This window comes from Bidens hawaiensis, unplaced genomic scaffold, assembly GCF_021521415.1.
Source record: "Bidens hawaiensis isolate Kalapana, Puna unplaced genomic scaffold, B.hawaiensis_p1.1 tig00020673_1, whole genome shotgun sequence".
Classification (NCBI taxonomy): Eukaryota; Viridiplantae; Streptophyta; class Magnoliopsida; order Asterales; family Asteraceae; genus Bidens; species Bidens hawaiensis.
Window position 1 is genome coordinate 207,719 of NW_027493172.1, and position 21,047 is coordinate 228,765.

Consider the following 21,047-nt stretch of genomic DNA (forward strand, 5'->3'; position numbering starts at 1 on the left):
TGGGACTGGATTAGCTGTCTGAGTTTGAGGCTCAGATAGTCTGTAAGAGTAAGTTAATAAAGTTAGAGTCCTTGGATGGTGGTACAGTGACAGTTTATGTTGATAAGGAAAGTAAGAGGGCTTAACGTCATTTCGATGATAAAAGCCGATAAAATGTTAAGGCGAGGGTGCGGTGCCTACCTGGCGTATGTTGTCGACGCTTTGGCGGAGGCAAAGGAAGTGAAAGATGTTCCAATAGTGTGCGACTATCCCGAGGTGTTCCCTGAGGACCTTCCGGGATTGCCAACGGAACGAGAGGTAGAATTTCAGGTTGAGTTAGTACCAGGAGCACAGCCCGTCACGGAAGCACCTTACCGACCGACACCTTCCGAGGTGAAATAATTGATGTCCCAACTGCAAGAACTCCTCGATAAAGGCTTCATTCGACCGAGTGTTTCCCCGTGGGGCGCGCCGGTGTTGCTCGTTAAGAAGAAAGATGGTAGTATGAGAATGTGTATCGATTATCGTGAGCTGAATAAGCTTATTGTGAAGAATAGATATCCATTGCCACGGATTGACGACTTGTTCGATCAATTACAAGGTGCTAACTGGTTCTCGCGGATAGACCTTCGATCGGGCAATCACCAGTTGAAAGTGAAAGAGGTAGACATTCCTAAAACAGCGTTTCGGACACGGTATGGACACTAAGAGTTCCTCGTGATGTCGTTGGGTCTAACGAATGTTCCCGTGGCATTCATGAACATGATGAATAGGGTATGTCGGCCAATGTTAGATAAGTCGGTTATCGTTTTCATCGATGATATACTGATTTATTCGAAAAGCGAGTCTGGTCATGCTAAGCATCTAAGAGAAGTATTGGAAGTCTTGAAAGGAGACAAACTACACGCCAAGTTCTCGAAATACGTGTTCTGGTTGCGTGAAGTGCAGTTTCTAGGTCACATAATCATTTCTGAAGGGATTACTGTGGACCCATTTAAGATTGAGGCGATAAGAATTGGAAGACGCCGCAAAACCCGACTGAGATACGCAGTTTCTTAGGGTTGGCCAGCTATTATCGGAGATAGCCGCACCGTTGACCAGTATGGGCCGAAAGACTGTGGTGTTCAATTTAGGTAAGTTCCAGGAAGAGGCGTTTGAAGAATTAAAGAAGAGGCTCACGCAAGCTCCGATTCTTGTGTTTACCCGATGGTAACGAGAATTTGGTAGTTTATGCAGACGCTTCATATCAAGGGTTAGGTTGTGTGTTAATGCAACGAGGAAAGGTCATAGCTTATGCGTCTAGACAACTGAAGGTTCACGAATGTACATACCCGACGCATGACTTAGAGTTAGCAGCTGGGGTACATGCTCTTAAAATCTGGAGACATTACTTGTATGGTACTAAGTGTACTATCTATACGGATCACAAGAATTTGAAATACTTCTTCGAGCCGAAAGAGTTGAATATGAGACAGAGGAGATGGCTAGAGTTGATTAAAGACTATGACTGTGAAATCAAGTACGACCTGGGAAAGGAAAATGTAGTTGTCGAAGCTCTAAGCCGAAAGAATGAGGAAGTGATAGTGACCGTGAAGTCTTACAAGCTGATTGTCAACACCGATCTCTTTACAGAAATCAGCGAGGTCCAAACAGAACTGCTGGCAGACGAAGGGTTAATGAAGAAAGAGAGGATTTATGGGCAACAGACCGAGTTAATCGATAATACACAAGGTGTGAAGGGCAGATTCGATCGGATGTGGATTCCACGACATGGGAATCTTAGAAGTCGAATCCTAGACGAGGCTCATAAATCTCGATATTCGATTCATCCAGGGTCTAATTAGATGTATCAAGACTTGAAGAAAGACTACTGGTGGCCTGGTATGAAGAATGTAGTGGTAGACTATGTTAGTAAGTGCTTGACTTGCTTACAAGTTAAAGCCGAACACCAGAAACCGTATGGGAAGATGCAGCCTCTAGAAATACCCGAGTGGAAATGGGAACACATCACTATGGATTTCATAACTAAGCTACCGCGTACAGCTAAGAATCATGATACCATCTGGGTGATTGTGGACCGTTTAACTAAGAGCGCTCACTTTCTGCCTATACAAGAAGCCATCTCGTTAGAAACGCTAGCAAATTTGTTCATTAAAGAAGTTGTAACGAAGCATGGAGTGCCATTGTCGATCATATCCTTCAGAGACACCCGCTTTACTTCCCGATTCTGGAAGAGGTTTCATGAAGTAATGAGAACAAGATTGAACATCAGCACGGCGTATCATCCTCAACAGATGGACAGTCTGAGTGGACTATCCAAACCCTTGAAGATATGCTACGTGCTTGTGTGTTGGATTTCGGAGGAAGTTGGGATGATCATCTTCACTTAGCAGAATTCTCTTACAATAGCAGCTATCATTCGAGCATTGGTATGCCTCCTTTTGAGATGTTGTATGGCAGACATTGTAGAACTCCAGTATGTTGGGGAGAGATTGGTCAGAAGGAGATCGGTAGCCTGGAATTTGTGCAAGAAACCTCATCAATATTTCATTAAATCAAGGTAAGGATGAAAGCTGCTCAAGACCATCAAATGTCTTATGCCGATAAGCGACAACGACAGATTTAGTTTAACGTTGGCGACAATGTGATGCTTAAGGTCTCGCCGTGGAAAGGTATCATCCATTTTAGAAAGAGAGGAAAGTAGAGTCCAAGGTATATTGGACCGTTTAAGATCATAGCTCGCGTAGGAGAAGTGGCTTATAAGCTCGATCTACCTGCAGAACTGGAAGGGATTCACTCTACATATCATGTTTCACACTTAAGGAAATGTCTCGTCGACGACACGTCTCACGTTCCTTTAATGGACATAGAGGTGGATAAGCGACTGAATTATATCAAACAACCAGTCGAGATTGTTGACCGTAAGGTTAAGCAACTTCGTCAAAAGGTTATTCCCTTAGTTAAGGTAATTTGGAAGCATTGCAAGGGATCCGATGCGACATGGGAACCAGAATAGGAGATGCGTAAGTTCTACCCGCAATTGTTTATGTAATACATAGGTTTCGGGGCAGAAACCTTTTTAAGGGGGAGAGACTTGTAACGCCCTAGTTTCAATAAATAAATAAATAAATAAATGTTTCTAGTTTATTTTAATTATTGTGTCATGTGATGTCGTTAGATTAATTAAATATTATGGAGAGTATGGGTAATATTAGTAGGAGGTTATTGGACTTAAGAGTGATTTGGGCCTAAAGTCTTTGTGCTTTACCTATTTAAACCCCTAGAACCCTAAATCCTTATAATTTCATCATCTTCTAATCATTGGCACATACACACACACAAACTCTCCTGTACCAAACACTCCTAATTCCAAATCCAACCAAGCAAGATACACAAGATCTAATTTAATCAGATCTACGAGGTACACGGTACATTCATTTCCATTTCTGTTTATTGCTGCTAATATTAACAATAACAAATGAATAAATGGGTCTTTGAAAGTTGAACGTAAATGAACCAAGTCGTTATAAACGAGCATCGATCAAACCGATTAAACAAACAAACAAACATAATATATATATATATATATATATATACACACACATATATACAAAGATGTGAAAAATCATATACGTATAGACCGAAGTGAAAACCCAACTCGAAACGGGATCTGAGTTCCGACAAGGGTGGGTCTCCGATGAACGAAAAACGTACACGGGGCCCGAGATGGACCCAAACTTCAAACAACAAAACCCGGACCCATAAACGGCTCGAACCAGAAAACCGAAACGGATACAAACTGATCTGAGAGGTGATTAAGTCTGAACCCAAACATCTCCCATGTCTGGATGTTGGTAAGCACTCAGGGACGGCTGCAACCAAGAAACCCGAACCAGATCCAAACCCAAACTGAATTCGTATGCAAAACCCGTGGATTTCGCATCCCGTGAGAAATTCCGGCGTGCGAAAAACTTATGCGAAAAAGCCATGTGAAAAACTAATGCGAAAAGGCCGTGAGAAAAACCTATGTGAAAAAGCCATGCAAAAAGTCCGTGCGAAGTTCTCATGCGAAATTCTTGGATGTGTGTGGCCGAAGGTGAAGGAAGGAGGGGCAGGTGGCGATGGCCGGAGTTAGAAGAGATGGCGGCGGCCGTGGGTAGGCGAGAAAGGGGAAGAAGCAAAGTGGTGGTGGTGGTGTAGTCATGGAGCAGCGGCGAAGGAGTGTCAAAATCCAAACCCGACCCGGAACCCGGTCACCGGAAATAAAGAGAGCAGGGAGGGGGCGGCAGTGTTGTGGAAGGAGAAGGAAGGGTTGGGTGGGGGTGGGGTTATTTATATACCTATGGTTTTAAATAATAATAATAATAATAATAATAGTAATAACAATAATAATCTTAATAATAATAACACAAAATAATAATAGATAAGGCACATGGATCCAAGAACTTAAGCAAGACCCGAACCCGAGTCCCGACTCGTTTATCCGAAACCCACCTCAACTAAAAGAATGCGATTAAAAGGGAAACCAAGCGACCAACTTGTTATGAAATGAATTCATTAGCAAGTATGAACCTATGAGGAATAGATGTAGAAACTTAAACCAACCAAAAGTCCGATACAAACCCGACAAGAACTCGAACTCGCTTAAGGGAGCGATAACGCGTTAAGAATGTAAACTAATAAGAATGAGATAAGTATAATATATATATATATATATATATATATATATATATGAAGTCAGTTCATTAATAAATTAAGGTCAAGAATGTTAAATTAATATGAGCAATATAAACAGGATACATGTCGGTTCGATTAGTTCAAAAGTTAACCCCGTTAACTTAAGAAATGAATGACAAGTGATTATAGAGGATTAATACATGTACGTTATTAAACAGTTAGCCGCGCTCAACTCAGGAAGGAATTAATATTAACGGTGAACGTAACAGGATCCAGGTGAGTTCTAGCCCCTTTTTCTGTGTTATGTTTTCGGGGCGGTGTGCATACTACGATGTGTTTAGATTTATACACTTAACTTAAATGGTAAGTGTATATTAGATATATGTTTGCATATGAATATGAATGTTATGGACTGATTAACTAGTATGCACATAGATGTTATATTAGTTATGATTGAAGGAAGTAGAAAAAAGAAAATGTAACGAAGGTAGAATGGTAAGGTATGTTAGAGGGCACCGAGCCCTAATAATAACCAAGGTACGTAGGGCACTGGACCCTTATAATATCCAAGGTAAATAGGGACTTGACTTTGAGGATATCCAAGGTATGTAGGACCCTGGATCCTTATTAATTCCGAGGTATGTAGGGTCTAGACCCTTATAATATCCAAGGTAAGTGAGGACCGGATCTTTATAGTATCCGAGGTATGTGGTCAGTATGAAGTATGAATGTATAAATGTATGTATGTATGTATGTATGTATGTATGTATGATTGAATAATAGACGAACATGCAAGTATTAATACGTATCTTCGGACGCTTAATGGTAAGTATGTGAATGTAATGTATGTTAATTAACTAGAACTCACTCAGCGTAGCTGACTTTTAGTATGCACGCAGGCAAGTAGAATGAGACAAGTTGCTTGATGAGGACACGTGGCAATAAGAGGAAGACTGGCATCGCTATGAAGAAGACACCCGTGTCATTTACGTTTTATGTTTAAGACTTATGTTATGTTATTTTAAGACAAGATGTTTATGTTACGTATGAATTGATGACTTTTATTCCGCGAAATGTTTTAATTAACTCTAATTTTACTTATTATGTGAATGAGTAAATCCAACTAGCGTGAAAGTAGGGCACCCGGGTCAGGGGGCCTTACATAAAAAGAGAGCTAGAGAACTAATAAAGAAATATTTTTAATTTAATTAAAAAAATATTTTAAATTTTTTTTCTTTCATCATTCTTATATGTTGTTATTCTTCACAAAAAAAAATATAAAAGCAGAAAAATAATTAAAAAATCTTGTTCTAGTGCGCATATGCAATACATTGACTTTTTAATTGTACATTTACACTAGTGTGTATTTTGATAGGTGCAATAGTGTTGTATAGCATATATGTAATTTTTTGTATTGTATTAGTGCAATAGTGTTATATTATATACAAAAATAAAAAAAAAATCGATATAGTGCATATGTGCATTAGTGTTGTATTATGTATATGCGATAGTGTGTATTGCTTACAATTATTAGTGTTGTATTCGCATATATTCAATAGTGTGTATTGTATAATGTAGTTATGTTGTACTATATGCAATAAAACACTATTGTGTGTATGCAATACACATTAGTGCACATATGCACTACATCCATGGTGTTTTTTTTCTTTTAGGAACAACATCATCTTTTTAAAAGGAGGAAAGAAAAAAATCACAAAATATTTTTAAAAAAAATTAAAAATAACACTTTTTTATTTCTCTGGTTCTCTCTTTAAGAGAAGTTTTCTCTAGATCTCAATATATATATATATATATATATATATGGAGAGGATCAAGAGAAAACTCATCTTTAGAGAGAAAACTTAAAAACTCTTAAAGAATTATTTTTAATTAAAAATAGAAAAATAATTCAAAAATCTCGTTGTAGTGTGCATATGAAATACATCGACTTTTTTTATTGTATGTTTGCACTAGTGTGTATTTTGATAGGTGCAATAGTGTTGTATAGCATATATGTAATTTTTTGTATTGTATTAGTGCAATAGTGTTATAATATATACAAAAATAAAAAAAATCGATATAGTGCATATGTGCATTAGTGTTGTATTATGTATATGCGATAGTGTATATTGCTTACAATTATTAGTGTTGTATTCGTATATATTCAATAGTGTGTATTGTATAATGCAGTTATGTCGTACTATATGCAATAAAACACTATTGTGTGTATGCAATACACATTAGTGCACATATGCACTACATCCACGGTGTTTTTTTTCTTTTAGAAACAATATCATCTTATTAGAAGGAGGAAAGAAAAAAAATCACAAAATATTTTAAAAAAAAATTAAAAATAACTCTTTTTTATTTCTCTAGTTCTCTCTTTAAGAGAAGTTTTCTCTAGATCTCACACACACTCTCTCTCTCTCTCTATATATATATATATATATATATAGGGAGATGATCAAGAGAAAACTCATCTCAAGAGAGAAAACTTAAAAACTCTTAAAGAACTATTTTTAATTAAAAATAGAAAAATAATTAAAAAATCTCATTGTAGTGCGCATATGCAATACATCGACTTTTTTTATTGTATATTTGCACTAGTGTGTATTTTGATAGGTGCAATAGTGTTGTATAGTATATATATAATTTTTTGTATTGTGTTAATGCAATAGTGTTATATTATATACAAAAATAAAAAAAAAATCGATATAGTGCATATATTCATTAGTGTTGTATTATGTATATGCGATAGTGTGTATTGCATATAACTATTAGTGTTGTATTCGCATATATTCAATAGTGTGTATTGTATAATGCAGTTATAATAAAATACTATTGTGTGTATGCAATACACATTAGTGCACATATGCATTACATCCACGGTGTTTTTTTTCTATTAGGAACAATATCATCTTATTAGGAGGAAAGAAAAAAATCACAAAATATTTTTTAAAAAAATTAAAAATAATTCTTTTTTATTTCTCTAGTTCTCTCTTTAAGAGCAGTTTTCTCTAGATCTCACACTCTCTCTCTATATATATATATACAGGGAGAGGATCAAGAGAAAACTTAAAAACTCTTAAAGAATTATTTTTAATTAAAAATAAAAAAATATTTTCAAATTTCTGTTTTTACCATTATTCTTCTATTTTCTTACCCTCTGCTTAAAATAAATAAATAAAAATAGATAAAAAAAAAACCCGCTGTAATGCACATACGTATTACTGTACAATACCGATGTATTACACATGTGTATTACTATATGTTTTTAAGTTTAATAGTGTTTTATTGCATATATTCAATATTTGTGTATTGTATATTTGTAGTAGTGTTGTATTACGTGGGAAAAAAATAATAATAAAATAAAAGTCGATGTAGTGCACATGTGAGTTAATGTTGTATTACACATACGTACTAATGTGTATTCGATATGCGTATTAGTCTTATATTGCATATATACAATACTGTGTATCGAATATGTGCAATAATATTGTATTCTATGTAATACAAACAATTTTGCATATATGCAATGCACACTATTACACATGTGCACTACCCGACGAGGTTACCGACAAGGGTTTTTTTTTTTTTTTTTTTTTTTTGCAACCAATAACAACATATAAGAATAATGGAAAAAAAAAGAAACTTCAAAAAAAATTTAAGACAAAAAGTTAAAAATAGTTTTTAGGAGTTTTTAAGTTTTTTCTTTAAGAGAAGTTTTCACTAGATCCCACCCCTATATATATATATACACATATATATAGGGGAAGGTTATCTTAAAAATAAATAGTTTCCTAGGAAGGCTAAGAATAAATCATAGCCATTGGATCATGTTAATCAATGGTTGAGATTTAAAATCACCAAACCTGATATAGTTTCCTAAAATTACTATTTCAGCATTATAAACGTCATAGTTTCCTAGAATTGTTCTTCCACCATAATTTGCAATGCCACATGTCAAAAATCTATTGGTTCTTACCATCCTTAGAAGACTTCTTTCCTAAGAAATGTTGGAAATAATCTTGGCCATTGAATGGTTTATAACACAAAGGGGTAAGATTCTCCGTAGATGCTTTATTATTTTTGAAATTAACGTAGAAGTTATTATATATTTTGTTGACTTATTATCTCTCTTGCTCTATCAACATAACCACCACCATTCACCCATTGAACCACAACCCGATCACCCATCTGACCACCACCGTTCACTCGCTTATCACCACCGCAACGTAATAATTTGTTTCTACAACCACTACGGTAATATCGTTCACCCCGAACATTGTTTATGGTAGTAGAAACAATTTCTACAGTGACAAATCAACGATATTTGCAATCGATGGCGACAATCTGATTGATGTTTGTTGCTATAGTGTTCGTCGGAGATCCGCAATCGATGGAGTTTTGATCTGGCGGAAGTTTCCATGATCCCTAATCGATGGCGACACTACCAAATTAGGCTTTTGAAATTGAATTCCCAAAATTGAGTTATGGGTTACTGAATTAGGGTTCTAGAAAATTGATGATAATCGATTTGCATAAGGTAGTTAAATATGGTGTTCAATGTCCAATGATTAATCAATTTGTAGATCTAAAACACAGTTTAATACACTGTCTCTGCATGTAGTGTTTTTTTAATTGATGATTATAATGAGATATATTTTTAGCTGATTCAGTGTTTTATTCTGGTAATTCAGATAGTGTTTTAGTTCTTGGTGTTCTTAGTGTTGTGTTTTAAATTTAGATTAAAATCTGGTGTTTTTTCAAAATTTTGATTATTTTGATTCAAAACACACTGTTATATATCTTGTGATGTTCTTGGTGTTGTGTTTTAAATTTGAATTAAAAAAATGATAATTATAGATTGATAATGTTTCCATATATATATGACCAGCTGGACGATTATACCCCTAGAACGTTATAAAACATGTGTTAAAATTAAATGCACAGCCTACAAAACAAACTTTCCATCTAGACCATCAGATCACCAATTCTAACGCACCAGATTACTTCTTACGCTTTTTAGACACATTTTACTTCTTATTATAACTTCCCCCTATGTGTGTGTGTGTGTGCGCGCGCGCGCTTAAGTTCATGCAAGAAGTGATTTTAGTGCGAGAAATGCAAGAAATTGTTCCAACCAATCAAATTTTTTTTTCCATTTATCCTTTAATTTATTACAATGGTATAACTGTAAAGCTCCAAATTGCTTTATTTAAAAAGTTTTTAATTTAAAAGTTTCAAGTATTAACTTACCTTTTTTTTATTATTTTCTATTTTCGTTATATTTTTATTATATTTAAAAGCAATCAAAATTTGACTTTATTTTATATAAACATTAAGAGTACTTTTTTTCACCTATTTCCTTTATAGTATAAAGAAACTTAAAAGCACACAAATTCTCACAAACGTAAGTGACAGTCCTTTGAAACCTTTTTTATTTCTTGCAGTCACATATTCTATTTAAATATTTATCATAACTAAATACAACTTCAAATTATGTACATTAATAATACAAACAACCTAACATATTAACATTCAGCTACACTTAATAGAAAACAACCTACACATGCAATCATTCATACACGACTATTCCATAAGAGATCATTACATAACTAAAACATACCTACACAAGTTTTTAGCAACCTACACAGTTTATATGTATTTGGAGAACCAGATCAACATATACCTACACAACTTTTTAACAACCTACACAGTTTGTATGTATTTAAAGAACCATACAACATATACCTACACAAACTTGTAACAGCCTACATAGTCAATTTTTATTTGAAGAACCATTTATACCTATACAAAGTTTTGACAGCCTATACAACTTACTTTCTCTACATAGTTTGGTAATTAGATACGCAAATTAACGATCATTTTATAAAAGTTGAAGAATATACCTGTACAGTCTTACACCAACACGATATTAATCCTACATAGGTTTGTGTATTTTTAGTACATAAACCATGATTTTTTTTATTGTTATTTCTGTAATTGAAAAAAATTAAGTTGATTAAATTTAGAAAAGTATAGAATAATTAATTAAGTTACTTAAGTTATAAACTCAAGTAATATAGGTATTCGTGTGAGATCGTTTCTGAATTCAAATATTCAATAGAATAAAACATAAAAAATAAAAATAACAAAAGCACCTTAGCATACTCAGCCAATAATTTATTTCTTTCGACCACCACAATCAAGCCGTTCTTATACTATAGATAATAAACCTTCAATCTAGTACTGATGTTTTTATTAATTCTTCGACACATTTATGAGGATTTTTAGTAAGTGTATTATTTTTGGAGGGTTTGAAATTGAGTTATGAGGTAGACAACAATCTGGAAATATATATAAAGGACAAAATACCAAACTACCCTTTTACTTTAAAATCCATTAAATTAGGTATCTTCATCTTATAAGATTGTCATCTTAAATGTAGGCCTTAGATTAATCATAATCAATGGTTGTAATTAACTTCTCGTATTTCTCTCACTAAGATGACTTCTCACCTTAACCATCCCATCCCATATATATATATATATAGGAAGAGCATCAAGAGAAAACTCATCTTTAGGGAGAAAACTCAAAAACTCCTAAAACATTATTTTTAATTAAAAATAAAAAAATATTTTCAAATTTCTGTTTTTGCTATTATTCTTATATTTTCTTACCATTTGCTCGAAAAAAATAAAAAAAATAAAAAAAATACCCGCTATAATGCACATACGTATTACTATGCGATACCGTTGTATTACACATGTGTATTACTATGTATTTTGGAGTTTAATAGTGTTTAATTGCATATATTCAATGTTTGTGTATTGTATATGTGTAGTAGTATTGTATTATAAGGAAAAAATAATAATAAAATAAAAGTCGATGTGGTGCACATGTGCGTTAATGTTGTATTACACATACGTATTAATATGTATTCGATGTGTGTATTAGTCGTATATTGCATATATACAATAGTGTGTATCAAATATGTGCAATAGTGTTGTATTTTAGACAAAAAAAACACTTTTACATATATGCAATGCACACAATTGCACATGCGCACTATACCGACAAGGTTTCTTTCTTTTTTTTTTGGAACCAATAACAACATATAAGAATAATGGATAAAAAAGAAACTTAAAAAAAATTACAAAAAAAATTTAAAAATAGTTTTTTAGTAGATTTTAGGAGTTTTTAAGTTTTTTTTTTAAGAGGGGTTCTCACTAGATTCCACCCCTATGTGTGTGTGTGTGTGATTAGGTTCATTTCAGAAATAATTGTTAATGCGAGAAGAGGTTCTAACCAATCATTTCATTTCTTTTTATTTTGGAATTATTTAAATGTAAGGGTGTTATAGTAAAATGATAAATTTTATTCTTTAATTACATTAACCTAACATGACATTTTTAAACGAGTCTAACAATATATTAAAATAAGATGATGTGAAATTAATTTTGTTTTATATTCTTCTTTTTACTTGTTTACTTGATTAACTTTTAGTCCTTTTTTAAATTATTTTTTTATTCGTTTATTTTGACATGTTTACTTCACAACACATGAAACGATATTTTAGTCATTTTGGGTTACAATATCTACATCGACTGCCACACGCTAACAGTAAGACCCCAAATCCCAGGAGTTAAACAGTTGGTCACCATATCTAAAATTTTCAAAAATAAATGTCAAACGATTTCAATTTATTAAAAACCAGTCAAGAGTGACATGCAGCGGAAAAATAAACAAGTACCAAATCCCAAAACCAGGAAATAATGCCCAATTTTAAATCCAAATCAAATACTAAGGAAAATATTTGCTTTATTAACGTCTTCGACTAGATATGTCTTCAACCATCCGGGTAGTCTCGAGCACGTCCAAGCGGTAACTCCCAGCTTCTCAACCTGAAAATTAATCTAATATACACACAAAGTCAGCTTAAGCTGAGTGAGTTCATGTTTTTATTAACAACATTTATAGATCATTTTAAAATTTATAAATATAAAAATAGTGGAGGAATTCATAAGTAAATAATATAAAATTTAAGAGAAATAAATAAATAAATAAATAATTTTCTTTGGTCAAACACGCAACACGGGCCTCCCCACCACGAGTCAAGACTCGAGTAATATATTTGACCCGGTCGCGGTAAGACATAAACACGTAACACGAGCCTCTCCACCACGAGTTAAACTCGAGTAATATATTTGACCCGATCATGGTAAAACATAAACGCATGACACGAGCCTCCCCACCACGAGTCAAACTCGAGTAATATATTTGAATCAGTCACGGTTTAACAAAACCTAAATACGTAATACGGGCCTCCCCACCACGAGTCAAGACTCGAGTAATATATTTGACCCGATCACGGTTTAGCAAAACGGCGAGCCTCCTCACCACGAGTCACGAGACACGAAGTCAACGACTCGAGTAATATATTTGATCCGCCATAACATAAACATGCGACATGGGCCTCCCCACCATGAGTCAAACTCGAGTAATATATTTGACCCGATCACAGTTTATCAAAACGCGCACATCACGCCTAGATACATCTTAGGTAATCAATCAGCTAAATAGCATCATTAAGCATAGCCTTTAGTATATAATTTCGAGAACATGTAATTATAGACGATTCTATTATTATCCTCAAGCATAGGCAATCAATAACATATGGTTTCTAGGAATATGTAATTATAAATGAGTCTGATAATATCCTCAAGTATAGACTATCAATAATAATTAGTTTTTAGAAATATATACTTATAAACGAGTCCACTAATGTCCTCAACTATAGACTATCAATAATAAATAGTTTTCAGGAATATGTAGTTATAAACAAGTCTAATAATGTCCTCAAGCATAGACTACCAATAATATATAGTTTTCTGAAATATATATAATTAAAAACGAGCCTAAGAATGTCCTCAAACATGGACTATCAATAATATAAATCTTAGTCAATCGATCAACCAAACAACATCATCATGTGTAAACTATAAATAATGAATAGTCTAGGAATTACTACAAGGCCTAATAATATCTTCAAGCCTAGACTATAAATAATATATATAATTCTCAGGAATATATGATCGTAAACAGGTTTAAAAATATCCTAAGGCATATGATATAATTTATACATAATTTTAGGAATATACGATACCAGTAAAACTATGCAATATCATCCAAGTAGTTTAAACGAGTAAAACCGTAGTAAGGTGTGTATGCTAGCTCAAAACGTAAAAAGATTAAAAAGAGCATCATGAAACTCACCTGACACAAGTTACACAAGTACCGCTGAGCTAGAGAATCTTTGAGCAGTCCCGCAAATCAAAAGCCTATCGGGTTGCACACAACAATTACTAACTAACCCGAACTGACTCGCTTATTCTACGGGACGTCCTAACATAATTTAATTGACCTGAAACCTCACCCGAGGAAATATCATTTACATCAGCCCCCAAGGCCTTTAATTTACCAAAACTACCCTTAACTAAAACTGGGGACAAAAGGATTTACAAACTACACCCGGTTTACGTTAATTGTGTCGAATTCGCGCGTTATAAAGCCGTTTAATTAATAACCAACCAAATAAGGCCCGTTTAGGTAAATTATAACTTTATTACAGCAAATAAGTCCCCACGACACTACACGAGCTGAATAGGTCGGCAATCCCCTTGTACAACGCACGAATTACCGTTTAAGCGAGAGTTCGTGTTCTACCGAACCGTTTGAGCAATTACTAACCAACTCAGCCCCGATTTATTAAAAATTAATGTTTCAATGGCTTTTTAATCATATTAACAATACACAAACTGATTTGGTTGCTAATCCCCTCAAAACCACGCGAAACACAAAAATTAATAATTTAAACGATTGAAATCCTAGTTTCCGAACTATTAACGATTGACCCTTCAAATCAATTCTGTTGGCCAAGATATTTTAGTATAAAGTATGTGACATAACTAGGGAGCTATTAGAATAAAAAAATTGGTCAAAACAGCCCTAGAAATAGCTTAATTGGGCAGCCACCGGTTTCACCTAAACCGAAAGAATCGATCAATAACGAGTCTAATATGCAGATTTTAGCATGCAAAGACGTATTTTATTACATAGGAAAATCATAGAAATAAATTATGAAATGTTTACCAGAGTTGCATAATTATCTTAGGTTTCTAAAAGTATTTTTGTTATATTTTTCCAGTGCACACAAAAATCATAAAACTTCATCCAACGCAGAAAGGTACGTGCAGCTATTTTAATGCGCAACAAAAGGGTTTTATTTGTTAAAAAAATTAATACCAAACCAAATTGTCAGGACCGGGAGTCGGGTGAAACCTTATAAAAGGTTGACAAGAACACACCGACTCGATTACCCAAAGGCCTGTTGAATATCCCGGCGGAATCAGGATATCCAACGAGTGGGAACGAAGAAGTGAAAATAGCAAACACAAAACAATAATAGATAATCAATAAAAGAACATTCAAAGACAAAGATCCACTGCATTTAATACATCATTAATGGAACAGTGAAAGGAATGTCTACGGTTTTGTGTGTGCCGGCGGTGGCGGCTGTACGAGGATACAAATAGAATATTCTTTTGGAATGTTTCTCATATTGTGTGCGTCGTTATCCGTGCCCTAAACGGAAACCTAGGACCCCTATTTATAGACCCTGACATTCCTTCTAGAAGTTCCTAATCATTACATAATGAAATACAAAATTATACAAGTGTTGAGTCCTCGAGCAAGGTAACAATCTTGCTCGAGCAAACTCACTATGCTAGGTATGCTCAATAAGTGTCCTCGAGCATACTTTACTTAGACTATCTTCAGTGAAGATATTCCCTTCCGGCAGACTTCATCCTTCTTGACTGGTCCATGCTTTGTTCGAGCTAGTCCATCGAGCAACCTCATTCTTCTTGATGTCTTCAGTTATACTTATTCAGCAATCTTTAGCATGCTCGGATGTAAATCTTGCTCGGGAACTGAACTGTGCTCGAAGTCCTTGCTTTGATCACGTGACATCTTCTTATTGCATCCATTCTTGTCCCCATGTGCTTGATCATCCTGTGCTCGTAACACTTGGTTAAAACTTGTATGATCAAGTTGTTTGCTCGATTGGCAATCCATGCTCGATAGAAGAATACTCTTGCTCATTGAAGTGTAGTTTGCTCGAAGCCTTAACGCTTAGAAGAATCAACCATTTAAGGTTCTGAAGACCTTGTTCGAAGTAGTAAAACCATGCTCGATCGTCTAGGCTTGCTCGAAGTCCATAGTTGGCAGTTTTCTGAGGAGGTTGAGAAGATTCCAATCTTCCTTATCATAAATTCGACCCAACAATCTCCCCCTAGATTGGAACAAGCTCAGATGCACCAAAACACATCTGCATAGAGTTACACATGTATCAGACATCCAATATATATCATTCAAGAACATGTCATTTCATTACATAATTAGAAATTCTGCCTCTTGGGCATTACACAGTAAATTTTTACATCAAAAACACAAGTTAAACAAAATTACAAAGATACACAGAAATAAAATCAATTATCATTGAGCTCCGTTATGCTATCTCCTCCTCCTACTCCTTTTGTCAGATCTTTCCTTCATTCTTTTGACGAGAGCTGCCCTTTGTTTGATCATGTCGAGTTCCACAGCATCGGAGGCGTCCATTGGAAATTCGGCATCAATCAAGTCTTGGAGATCTTGAGGATGCATGAATTGAAGATCCTCATCATGTCTAATCACTACAATAGGTATACCTGCTGCATTCCTCAATGAGATAGAATCATTATGTTGATTATATGAGATGAATGTTATTCGTCCATTAATCTGAACCAATGAGTTTGGTTCTCTCATCTCTTCCCTCATAGCTAAGCACTCCTTCAACGTTTTCCTTTTTCCATGTGAGCTGCTTTCTTGGGACTTTCGTTTCTTGGTATCAAAGAGGGAGAGTTCTGAGATGTGCACTTCACTAATCCTCTTGTTTCTTTTCTCCCTCTCTACTTGGCTTCGTATTTCTCTTCTCTTTTGTTGCAAGAATGGGAACCCCCTTTCTGCTTGTTCTTTTATAAATCTTGAGAGATCATTTCTTTGCTGACCAGATGGCTGACTTCTGATTTGATTGTCATACAATGTCAATTCAGCCATCTTGGTTAATTGTTCTTTTGTGAAGTTTCTCAAGTCATCTCTAAAGATGATGAGATGTTCTTCTTTATCTTCAGTAAGAACCCTCAAGGTCTTGGATCGTTTATCAAAGAAGAGATGTGTGGGCAGATTTAAATTTCTTGGTGGCATGGGCCTCACACTCTCAGATCTTGGGGTTTGGCTCGAGCTCCCTTGCTGAGTTTTCTTTACTTTGTCGAGCCCTTCTTCTTCATACCACCTTTTGATTGTCTCATCAGTTTGTACCAGCAACCTTGACATTCTTACTCCTTTCTTGTGAAGAGCACTCATCATTTCAGCTCTTACTTCTTTTTCAGCCCTCATTCTTTCTTCCTGTAGTCTTCTCTGAGTTTCCAAATACAATCTATGCTCTCGATTGTAAATCTCCAAAAGTTGTTCATGAGCCATATTGTTGAATTGTTCTTCTGTCATGCCCTTTCCCATTACTATTTCTTTCAAAATTTTAACTCTTTGAGGATCTTCAAACCAATTCTTCGCCTCTTCTTCCTTCTTCTTAGCTTCTTCTCTTTCTCTAGCCAGTCTCAACCTTAGCTCTTGTTCTCTTTCATATTCTTCCTGACTTTTCTTGTCTTCGTGAGAGGCTTTTACAAGTTGAATTTTTCTTTTCAGTTCTTTAGGAGAAAGCTCTATTATACAAAAATCAATTTTGACCAGGGCATCAGGGGGTCGGAGTCAATTCGGGGTGATTTGGAGAAATCTACATACGCTTTGAGAAGAGATTAGAGGCAATCTGAAGCTATAGTGATAACCATTCCTAACTTATGCTTTAATTGAATCCTAAATGTATCACAGAAAGCAATGACCATTATGCTAAGTATACCTGCTGTCAACCTGACTTAAGTCATAATAACACTGACCATGATGTGGTGTGATCGTTGTTTTAAATAGTCTGATCTCATGTTGAGATCTTTCCAAATGATTTAAAATGAATTTTATTTTGAACTGGATTTTGATCTCTTATTTCACCTTAAACTAACTATTTAGGTCAGCTCATCAAATTGAAATGTTTATTTTTAATTCGAGTAGAAGAACTTTGCTTACTCAGCATGATAACGTTGTGTCAAGCATCTTTTGTGACTTGTATGAATCATCGAGTGTTTCGAGCATGACTCTTGCTTTCAAGCATACTGAATTTGGTGTTAAATGTTTCGAGCATGCATCTTACTTACGAGCATCTGAAATGAAGTGAATAGTAATGTATGTGTTTCGAGCATGTTTGCATGATTGCATGGTAGGAAACATTTAAGTGTCTCGAGCATAGAAGTGTTCAGAAGGTGTTGGCATGAGAGTTCGAGCTTAAGGAAATGGATCACTTTTAAGTAGTTTGAGCAAATTTATGGACTAGACACTTAGGTTGTGAGTTCGAGTACAGGCATAAGAATGATTTAATATGCTAAGGCTTTTGAGCATAAGGGTACATCGAGCACATTGAGCTTTTGCACTCTACGTTAGTCAAGCAAAGGCTCTACACTTAAGAATGCATCTCGAGTATTAACCATTTTTAGGATATATATTTCTAAGTATTTCGAGCATGATGTATAGTCGAGTAAGGTTCGATTACTGGTGTGTCTTAGGAATTTGCACACTACACCTCGAGTGTGACTTAATACTCGAGCAGGTACTATGATGATCATTAGAAATTTGGCTAAGGCATTGAGCACAAGTTTATTCGAGCACACATTCACCTGTGTACTAGTAATCAAGGACAATATTCCCAAGTACATCGAGCAAAGGTTGTACTATGTACTCGAGTATAGTTGGATACAGCTGTTAATTTGGCTGTATACTCAAGAAAATGAGGTATATTAAATTTGAAATTAAATGACAACTGTCGTGTGCTAGACGACAAAATGAGGTACTGTACCACCCAAACATTAGGTATAAAAGGGGGACTTAGAAACTTTTTCACATATTTCTTCACCTTCCTCTTAAACCTAGACGAAAAACCCCTTTGCTCGTGATATTTCTTACTTGCTCGATTACACAATTTTACTTCGATTACAGCCATTAGCACTGTTTCGACTTCGGTAAGAAATCATTATTCGATTATTTTCGCACCGATTTCGAAATTAGGGTTTTCAATTGATTTACGGACTAACTGTTTACTTGCTTTTACAGGTACGCATATTACTACGGAACAGGTTATTGAAGACACTAATATCATCTACTCATCTCTTTGAGTGATAGTTCTGCAATTTTGTATACTGACATATGTTTTATCTTGCAGGACTAATGGCCCTAAAATTTGAAAAGAGGCACAATATGTGCTCTCAGTTAGAGCTCGACGAGGAAAACATGGAGTTGGAAGTAATGATATATTTTCTAAGAAACTCCAATTTAAGAATGGCGCTGACAGAGAACCCCACAATCTACAGGAACCATCTTACAGACTTTTGGCAGTCAGCAACATATGTCAATGACGTCAATGGGGAAAGAATTGAGGCGTCGGTTCTACATCATGACATTGAGATAACAGAAGCCTCAACAGATCTGCATTGGACCTTAATGACAATTTTGAGGCTCAGCTGTCCTACTCACTCCCAAGGTTACTAAGAGTCTTTCAAGAGACTATGGGCTATCAGGGAGGAGTTAAGGAGGGATAATTTCAAAAGGGAAGTTTTCCTTTAATCTACAGGTTCCTGATTCATCACGTGATCCAGTCCTTATCTCCTCGGAGAGGGACTTGGACTTTATTGAGCAGAGAGCTTGGGACTCTCACAGTAGCGATACTCTATCAGCAACCCTTTAACATTTCAAGACTTATCTTTCAAGGGTTGGTTTCCAATGCAGAGAAAGCAGAGGGTCAAAGATTCCTCATGTATCTGAGGTTTATACAAGTCTTGATAGACAGAGTTTTACCTGATCTTCAACGAACTGGTGAAGTGTTAAAGTTGCAGAATCCAAACATCTGCAAAGGATTGAAGATGCTAAAAGCAAGTTTATTGATAATGATGAATGGGATGTGCTCCCATGGTTGCTCGTACCAGCTCTAGGTGCTATTAATGTGCCTGGAACCCCAGGAAATAGTGATGATGAAGATAATGATGATGCAGATGATGATGATCATGGTGATGATGAGGAAAATGGTCTAGAAGGTGGAAATGGCATGATGATTGATAATAATGCATAGGAGGTAATTGAGGAAAATGTGCCTTTGATTGAACAAATTGCATATGAGGCAGATAATGCATTAGTGGAGGTCCATGAGGAGATAGATGAACCAGTTGTGAGTCAGATCACTCAAGCTATAGAAAAAGTGGATGATGACACATTTATAGCAGGTGTTGTATCAGATGTTGCTGCAACCATCCAGAAGATAACTCCACTAGAATCACCACCACCTGAGGTTTACCATGATGACATAGATTATGTGGAGCTAGATGATACTAATGATGATATTCCTTCTTCACCAGCCATAACTGAACCTGCTCTATCTGATACTGAACCAACTGATACCATTCCTATCCCCACACCACCTACATCTCCGCTACAAGATCCACTCCATTCCTCACCACCTCAACCATCCCAACCCATTCAAGATAAACCTGCTACTGACACTACCCCACCAACTCAACCAATCTCATATTCTGAACCAAATAAGGTCCCATCTCCTGAAACTGCTGAATCTGAACCGTTCTCTGAACCCGCCTCAAAGCCAAATCAAGAAACCCCACCATCAAGCCCTAACCTATATGATATTGTTTATGAGAATGTCAAACTTGAGTTTGAAAACATAATGTTGAAAGAACAAAATGCCATATTGACTACAAGGAACTCGGCATTGGAAGCTGCACTGAATGAAGCTCTATTGAAAATTCGAACCCTAGAGGGGCAGTCTGAGGTTGAGAAGACCTCAGATGCACCAAAACAGGGGGAGAAACCTGAAGGTGTAGAGAGCCTAAAGGTGATTGGAGAGATATATGAGAGTTCCGAAGAGGAAGTGGTGGAGGTTGGACCATCAGATGCCTTAAACATGCTAAATCAAGCATATGATGATGGAGGTTCGGATGTTGAGGGGGAGGATAAAGAAGACGAAGAAACTGAAGAAGAAATTTTGAAAAGAAAAGAAAAGGGAAAGGGGGTTGCACTTACTGATGATGATCTACATCCCCTGCCCCAACATACAGTTCAATCTAATGACATATTTCATAGAGAAAATATAATTGATCCAGACATAGCAGAATTTGAATCTGTGA

General features: G+C 35.4%; 1 protein-coding gene across 1 annotated transcript; it reads left to right on the forward strand.

Moving 5' to 3' along the window:
• Window positions 1–1,445: 1,445 nt before the first annotated feature.
• Window positions 1,446–1,823, forward strand: LOC143561393 (uncharacterized). The gene has a single exon (XM_077049492.1). The coding sequence runs from the start codon at window positions 1,446–1,448 to the stop codon at window positions 1,821–1,823; it is 378 nt and encodes a 125-aa protein (XP_076905607.1).
• The last annotated feature ends 19,224 nt before the right edge of the window (window positions 1,824–21,047 follow it).

Excerpts from the sequence above, each read along its gene's own strand:
- LOC143561393 (XM_077049492.1), top strand. The coding sequence starts at position 1,446 with ATGAGACAGAGGAGATGGCTAGAGTTGATTAAAGACTATGACTGTGAA.